Genomic DNA, 8,778 nt, shown 5'->3' with positions numbered 1-8,778 from the left:
TTGGTTTTTAATACTGGGATTACTTAGCTTAACATTTTATGGCCGCTACCTTCTAAGAAAGCTTGCAAGGCAGAGGGCTGTAACGACACAACAAGCTACGGGAATGTCGGAACGGTGATTTGAGTAGTCTTACCGTTCGTGCATCTGCAACTAGATTAAGATACGGTATGGTTCGAGTTGTAAGAGTTGTTCCATTAAATCTCGTTCTCGCTATAACTAAATAGATCAACTCACCAGATTCACTTCATGTCGCTGAACCAATCAGAACCAACTGCACCGGACCAATCCCATCGATCCTGTATCTCATCTTAGTCTGGTGGTATCGACAGGGAAAGACTACACTGAGAAACCTTAAGGATTTAGAATCCATACAGAGCTGGAACGACAGATGTGGAAGGACTATTGACCCTGAATGACGGCCGTTTCTGGCGCTGGAAGCTGTTATTTTCGGCGTCATTTTTACAGGTCTTTGGATTTTTTGTAAAAATACATTCATTCACCCGACTCCATTCCTCAAGGCTTAGATCATCGGTTTCACTATGTGTACTTTCTTAGATAAAGACAGTCTATCTAATAGACGAACGTATATTGTTGTTGAGCGAGCGAAGTGAGTGAAACATCATATACAATAGGATTTCACACACACCTTACCCTCCTTACAGACTTCTTATTATTCATTTTGAACATATGTACTCGGGATATCACACGCCATGATATCATCATTGATTGAGCCACAATCTCTTCGTGCTTCCACTGCGTTCGCGTGGTACGAGCAGTGGCATTGTTCCCCGTGAGAAAAGGCGAAAGCGAGTCACAAATGCCGTACATGCTGCTTCGCCGATGTAGATATGCGGCGAAGATGGATGGTATCTGTGGAACCAAGCACGGTCTCCGATGATTGGGTTCTGGATACTTGTTGCGTCGGGTGCATCCACTGATCGAGATTGGGGAGTTTACATTGTTGAGTACCAATCCAGGATAGATGATGGGTATACAGATATATATGTACCTTGCTGGGCTAGGATGGTCGTTTACCTCGGCCACATTGGCGGAAGTAATTGACTGCTCTTTCAAGCGTTGATTCTCAGCGAGCAGTTCATCAAGGTAGCTATGAAAGCGGAATAGTCTTAATCCTGATACCCACGTTGAAAATAGCGGTGTTCTAGAGGGTACACAGGGACGTGCCAGAAACCGTGCGTGACGAATTACACAGGGAAGAGCAAGACAAATTAGGGAGAGACAAACCCAAGGGGGGAAGCCATGTCATTAGGTCTGGTTTTACCTTCAGGTCTGAGGTCTCTACGTACGTAGTAGAGAATATCAGATGCTCTGAATAGGGTGAAGAAAGATGATATTCTAACTTCCCAGCTGATCTGGGGAAATAACGGAAGGCAACCAAGCTGCTTAGTTACCTCCGGAGTGTAACAATTGGCCCCCTCGAGTAATGAAAACGGGAGGAAAGGAATTATAGACATAATAGAGATCATAGTAAGTGAAGTGAAGTTAAGGAAATGCTGTAGTAAGGTGAGTTTTGTTACGGGATGAATACAGGAATTTGTACGCTGTAAAGATCCTATCGGTAAACAAGAAGAATTAACTAAGGGAGGGAACGGGGTCCTGGGGACCGGATGGATATTTACAGAATCTTTGCGTGGCTGCCAGAACATATAGCTTCATAGGTTTGAGTCCATAAAGAACGCACTGTATATCCTAGAGATAAGGTCAAAGTCATAACCCAGACATTCGCATATTTGAGATAACCTTTCGGGCTGTCAGAATGGATGTTATAATGCTGGTGATAATTGATAACTCACTCGATTTTGTCGCCTGCTATATACTTCACAATGCATGGGAGACAGTATGGAACGAATCCATCTTCATGAATGCCAGTCTCATCACCATCCCCCATAAGCCGTATGAAAAACTCGATGCTTTTCCGTTCCTCTGCGAATCGACCGTACTGGTGAAGAGGCTGGGCAACTGAGGAGATGTTAGGAGTACTCCTTAATAGTTTTGTTTCTTAATTGCTACTTACACAAAATAAATAGTTCCCAACTCTTGTAGCCCCATTGATGCTTTAGAAGCTCAGATATGCACTGATTAACCCACAAGCATCCCGAGCGATATTTTTCAAGGTTTTTGTCATCAGAGTCACTGACGAATTGTCGCATCATCCGGTTGACAGAGCCTTTAGAGTTTCCAACAGAAATAAGGACAGTACAATAACACACAAAGATAAGCTGATGATACTTTGCTACTCGTTTTTCGAACTGCCCTTTATTTTCGCTGCCGGCCACAAATTGACCATATTGATAGCCTCTCATAATTAAGTCTATATCATCCTCTGGATGAAGCGACGTGATTTCTAGATCATGTTCAGTAATTGGAATAGGGCTGCTTGACCTTCCAAGTAATATCTGAATCGCCAATCTATTCTTGTCGATGGTTGCAAAACCCGCTGCTTTTCGGGTGTCATTCCATTCCTGAGTCACAGATATAGAGGAAGCAAACACCTGGAGATCTCTCTGCCATTGTGGTAGATGAGGTGACTTCTTTCGGACACAGTTATTGGAAAAAGAATTGCCCGATAGATAGATGAATTGGTCATCAGCACTTCTGATATTTGACGCAAAGTCAAGGGAATCTGAAGGCGGAGAGGGGTTTTTGCCATCAAAGGGAAACACTTTACTGTAAGCTTCCATGATGTTGACTTTTAAAAGAGAAAAGGAAGATACGTAGGTATTCAAATTATAGCTGATCTCGATTGAAAAGCTGAAGTGGCCACCTGACATAAGCAGAATTCCTAATTAAGCCTAGTATAAAACTGAGCTGACCCCGAAAAGTTGACAAGGTGTAACTATTTAAGGCCCGATCCTATTTTAGTTAGTTGCTATTAACTAGTCATCTCCCGTACTTGGCATTATTTACTGCCATAGATTGAATCACCTGATTGTGGAGCAGATGTTGGCTTTTGAACTTCAGCTCTGCCTAGAAAAGCATCATTCTATGCATGCTCTTATAAAAATGAGTTCAACATCTTTTGGCGACATAAACTCAGGGACCCAGGCTGGAGCCAATTATGGAGGGTATCAATATCTCGTCTGGTTCGTGATATAGAGCCCTTTCTGAACCAAGCTAAATTGATTTAGTGAAAACATTGATTAAAACTGGAGCATGTGTCAATACCCAGGGTGGGAAATACACTAATGCACTCCGGGACGCTGCATACAGAGGAAGAACCAAGGTAGTGCAGATGCTACTCGACGCTCACGCCGATGTCAATGCCCAGGGTGGAGAGTATGGTAATGCCCTCCAGGCCGCTGCATACGCCGGAGGAACCGAGATAGTTCAGATACTACTCGACGCTCACGCCGATGTCAATGCCCAAGGTGGAGAGTATGGTAATGCCCTCCAGGCCGCTATATATAGAAAAAGTACCGAGATAGTACATATGCTATTTGACGCTCACGCCAACGTCAATAGCCAAGGTGGAAAATATGGCAGTGCCCTCCAGGCCGCTATATATGGAGGAAGCACCAAGATAGTACAGAGGCTACTCGACGCTCACGCCGATGTCAATGCCTAGGGTGGAGCATATGGTAATACACTACAGGCCGCTACATATGGAGGAAGAACCAAGCTAGTTAAATTATAATGTGATTACTCTCGATCGACGGAGACACATATGTTATCGATAACAGCATCAAGGGCCTAAGATTGTTCCGGATAACTATTATCAAGCCATTCCTGGAAGAAGAAGATCAGCAAATCTATATATCACCAGATACATAAGATATGTATTATCTCCCTCCTCTCTGAGCATATCAGCATCCAGTGTGAAGGGCTAAAGCTAATCTTAGATTCAGACTAACTAGGTCAGAAACTATGTACAAAACTCTTAAAAGGAACGTAAAGGAATCGTCGTAGAGTCGAGAAGCCCTAGAGTGGAGACTGGCGCATTCTTATTTTGCGAATATAGGAGGTTTCTATTATAGAGAAGACGTTTCATTTCCCTTGACCGCATTGCAATATGCCGAAGAATTCGAAAACCTTGATGAGATAAAATATGCTAGCGAAGATGCTATTTCAGATAAGGGCAAGCAAGACTTCTCCGCAGAGTCGGTTGCACTTTTATAGATCTTATAGCTAGTTCTTTCTTTAATAGTTAGAAAGACATATAACTTGCCTTCCTCTTAACTAGAGATAATCACGCTCGGTCTAGCCATTTTCGGAATAGCCACATACATTGTCTATTGGTACAAACCCTAAGGGATGATCTTATGGCTCGTCCGGCTCCGCACAGGAATCAGGAGCGCAGTCCTTCCAGGGACTGCGCATACTATCGGGTATCGACCGGTTACATTTACAACCACTTCAAGAGACACCGTATATTATAGGGGCGTAAAGCGTTACCCGTAATAGGTGTTAGAAGTGGGCGTTAGCCTATCATCCACCTTATCGAATAGCTATTCCACCGGTGTACCGACAGTATAATTACTAGCATCAAGATCTAGGTATGGATCCGAGAGAAGTGAGGGTAATGAAATGTATTAAAATAGTACATTGATCGATAAATAGTATATGACATATCAATATGTGAAGCAATGAAGAAATCTAATACGAAACCAAGTTCCAGGAAAAGAGAATTTGGAATCTAGAGAACAAATACAAAGGCCAAAAGGAGTGAGCAGGCTGAGACCAAACCTGCTGACAACATAGTGTTTTGCGACACAGAGCCGCCAGTGAAGATGGGTCCACTAGAGCTTATAGTCGGCGAACCGGATCCACCTTGGTAAATACCTGATGAAGGGGATAGGGAAGTAGGAAGCGCGGAAGAACTCGCGACCTTGGTGATGGTCGATTTATACAAAATAGTTGGTGTCACTGTTGATACCGAGGTGGAAACAAGCAGTTCATTTGCTTCAACACTGACAGGCTCGATAGAAAGAGTCGTAGACTCGGGCACTGGCGTCAAAGTCACTGTTACGGTGGCAGTGGAGCTAGAAAGTGAGCTGGATTCAAAGACAAAGTTCGAGCCTGAGCTTGAAACAGCACCAGAGCCAGAGCTATAGGAACCCAGTGTAGTCGTGGAAGTAGCGCTTGCTTCGGCTGCGGTCACTGGGCAGATAGTGGTGGAGAGAATAATAGTCTCGGTGGTGAGATGGGTTGTTTTCTCACGAGCAGGACAATCAGTTACGCTCGATGGACAAGCAGTGATGGTAGCTATACGTGTGCTGAGAATGGTTGAAGTGGTAAAGTTCTCGTCACTAGCGCCAAGATCAATGGCGACATTGGTAGCGACACTGGTAGCGACACTGGTAGCAGTTTGAGTGGCTTTAACAGCAGTAACCGGACAGATCGTAGTAGAGACAACAATTGTCTCGGTGGTGAGCTGAGTTGTTTTCTCACGAGCAGGACAATCAGTTACGCTTGATGGACAAGCCGTGATGGTAGATGTACGTGTGCTGAGAATGGTTGAAGTGGTAAAGTTCTCGTCATCAGCGCCAGCGTCAATTGTAGCAGTTTTAGTGGCCTCAACAGCAGTAACAGGACAGATCGTAGTAGAGACAAGAATTGTTTCGGTAGTGAGCTGAGTTGTTTTCTCACGAGCAGGACAATCAGTTACGCTTGATGGACAAGCTGTGATAGTTGCTGTGCGAGTGCTCAAGACCGTAGACGTGGTGAACTTGTTTCCACTAGAGCTTTGTCCTGCACCAACAGTGGTAGCAGCCGTTCCAGTGCTGAGGCTACCAGTACCAACAACGCCTGAAGATGAAGCAGTGACTCCTGTCAAGGAGGCGACAATGGAAGTCGAGCTTTGTCCTGTGCCGACAGAGATAGCAGCCGTTCCAGTGCTGAGACTACCAGTACCAACGACTCCTGAAGATGAAGCAGCGACTCCGGTCAAGGAGGCGACAAGGGGAGTTGAACTTTGCCCCGCGCCAACAGAGATAGCAGCCGTTCCAGTGCTGAGACTACCAGTACCAACAACGCTTGAAGACGAATCGGCAACTCTTGTTGAAGAAGCGATGAGATGGGACGAGCTTTGCCCCGCGCCGACAGTGATAGCAGCCGTTCCAGTGCTGAGACTACCAGTACTAACAGCACCTGAAGATGAAGCAGTGACTCCGGTCAAGGAAGTGACGAGGGGGGTTGACGTTTGTCTGATACTGGTAAAGGTTGCACTAGCTGAAGTGACGGCGCGACTCGACTGAGCAAGAGAAGTGCTGGAAGCCTTTGGAGGAATAAAGGGAATAGATGACGAGCTGAGAGACCTCAGAGGAGTCGAGCTAGAGCCAATAGTTGGCTGCGAAATAGCAGAGGAAGATGCAACAGATTGAGAAGGCACAGAAATGGAAGAGCTGGAATGAAGGACCACCGAAGAGGAACGCGATACAGACGATGATGGTGCTGCGGATGATGATTGCAACACGGAAGATGGCACAACTAGCCTGCTAGAAGAAGCCGAAGAACTAGGATGAATAATCACCGAAGAGGAACGCGATACAGACGACGATGGCGCTGCAGATGATGATGATAGTAAAACAGAGGACGACATAGCAACCGGTACGCTAGATAAATGCGAGGGCGTTGGAGTCGGAGTCGGAGTTGGGGTTGGAGTTGGTGTAGGTGTAGGTGTGGGCGTTACGGTCACAGTGGTACACGTGCTGGATGTCGGCCCTGAAACAACAACATTGTCGATGTCAATTGCTGCACCAGCATAGTCCCCGGAACCATCTGCACAGTAGGCGTATATCTCAAAAGTGTGGGTTGCAGAGCTGCTAGGGGTAAACGATCCAGATAAAGTGCTCCAACCGACATTCTGGTTGTAAACTGTTTTGCTGACCTGAGCGAGACGTCCAGCCGTGCTGAATGAATCCATATACATGTATAGCTGGCAGCTCATCAATACGTTGTCTGAGTTGGGAACTAGACGATAATCATAGGAGATGGTGTAGGTATTGTCTTGCAATAAGTTAGAGAGATGCTGGTAGATGAAAATTCCAGTGACCTGATGATCAGACGCCTGTAAATAGCTTGAGCCATCTGCGGCATCTCCACTAACAACTGAGCCCGAGGTTCCCGAGACAAAGCCCCAGCCTGTGAATCCATCTTCAAAAGATGCATTCTCAATCGTACCCAAAGGGGTACAGGTAACGACCTCTTCTCCAGTAACTAGAAGTGGGCTAAAGAGGAGTATTAAAGGGATCCATTGTGGTGGCCGGAACCACATCGTGATAATTTTTAACGAAAGACGAAAACGAGGGACAAAAACGAGGGACAAAAACGAGGGACAAAAACGAGTGTGTATCAAATGAGTGAATAGGCTATAGCCATGAGAAAGAAAGAAAAGAATCCCAATTTATTCTAAAATGAATTGAAATTTAACCATCGGCAAAAAGAACCATCTTATAGATACTTATAGATAGTAATACTCTAAATCGAAGCTATCGAATTATCTAAGCCCGGAAAGGACAAGCCGGGCTTGGCTAATCACTCTCACTGGACGCCATGCACGGGCCCGTTAATCCCGGAGTATTTATTTATCGGAGATAGCCTATTGTTACCAGCTTTTAGATCTTCGCCAAACTACCGAGCTCGAACGTTTGCATCTCTATTGCATGCAAATGAGAACGGATATAAGCATGGGGAGTTCAGTTTCTCTTTTGTCGCTACTAATACTCACGAGTATACGATGCATCGCTGCAAGCCACGAAAGGTAGCTAAATCAGAAACAACATCATATTGTTCGGTGCAAATGACTTGCGTTCGATTTCCGTCCCTGAATCGCTTCATTTTGTGGCGCAGATCCGATATCCAACCTAATAATATGGATCCAGTGCATCAAAAAATGACACCGGAGGAGAATTCTGTCAAAGTGGATAATGAGACCTAGCAAGAGGTCAAAAGCGTCAGTCTTTTGTACTGGTCAGAAAAATCAAGGCAGACCTTTTTGGAGTGCTGATTTTTAAAATCCATGGGAAAATTGGGGGGTTTCAAGATGATGTTTTCATGAGCGACTTTGGACTACTTCAAATTCAGTGGCCATCGCAGCATAGGTTGCATCCCATTCACATAGGGCTCGTTCGCATGACCTTCTATCTTCTTTGATCGCCTTTCGTATCGGAAGTGCCCCTATCGAAGAAGTTTTGATAAGAACACCCACCATGGGGAGATTGAGGTCGTCGAGGATGTTCACAATATGGTCCTATATTGCTAGTCAATAAAATTTACCCTCCATGTACATGGAAAGTACGAGCTGAGGTTCCTTCTCAGTCGGATCAAGTCTAAGTGAGATGAAGTCTAATGGATAATAAGAACTTCCAGGTCATCAATTCTTTGATCAGATATGACCTTCTTGTTTCATCCGGCAGATATTTGGCACTGGACCTCGAAACCCTTGATTTCAACATTTATGTCAAATCCATTGTTTCCAGATAGCACGAGAAGCTTGGAGCCACACCTCATCAATATTATTGACGGCTTGCACAAACCTGAAGGGCTGAAGAAAGATCTTGGTTTATCAAAAGCGAGTTGCATTTTTCGATTGGGAATTGGTATGCCTTCAATTATATTCAGTATCCGGCTAAGCACTAGGCCCTAATCATCCGAATACCTACTTTTGACGAATGGTGTCGGAAGGGTCACTTCTCATCTGCTCAACCTACTCAGGCAGTGACTGACGCAATATACGAGACCATGGTAACCTCTGAACCACTTTCTCAACCTAGTCAACATCGCAGACTATCAATTTTCTCCCATCTCTTCTGCGAAAAT

At 44.9% G+C, this 8,778-nt stretch overlaps 2 protein-coding genes across 2 annotated transcripts; one reads left to right on the top strand and one right to left on the bottom strand.

Moving 5' to 3' along the window:
* Positions 1-3,079: 3,079 nt before the first annotated feature.
* On the top strand, positions 3,080-3,586 carry N7495_002675 (ankyrin repeat domain-containing protein; the record flags this gene model as incomplete). The annotated part of the gene is made up of 2 exons (XM_057205344.1): positions 3,080-3,104; positions 3,150-3,586. The coding sequence occupies 2 exons, from the start codon at positions 3,080-3,082 to the stop codon at positions 3,584-3,586; spliced, it is 462 nt and encodes a 153-aa protein (XP_057065951.1).
* A 1,068-nt stretch (positions 3,587-4,654) lies between these two features.
* On the bottom strand, positions 4,655-7,234 carry N7495_002674 (uncharacterized protein; the record flags this gene model as incomplete). The annotated part of the gene is made up of 2 exons (XM_057205343.1): positions 4,655-6,307; positions 6,650-7,234. 2 exons carry the CDS (start codon positions 7,232-7,234, stop codon positions 4,655-4,657), a joined length of 2,238 nt encoding a protein of 745 aa, XP_057065950.1.
* Positions 7,235-8,778: the final 1,544 nt, after the last annotated feature.

Source organism: Penicillium taxi (genome assembly GCF_028828555.1).
Source record: "Penicillium taxi strain IBT 34144 chromosome Unknown utg000002l_segment0_segment0, whole genome shotgun sequence".
NCBI lineage: Eukaryota > Fungi > Ascomycota > Eurotiomycetes > Eurotiales > Aspergillaceae > Penicillium > Penicillium taxi.
This window is presented reverse-complemented; position numbering and strand designations above follow the sequence as displayed.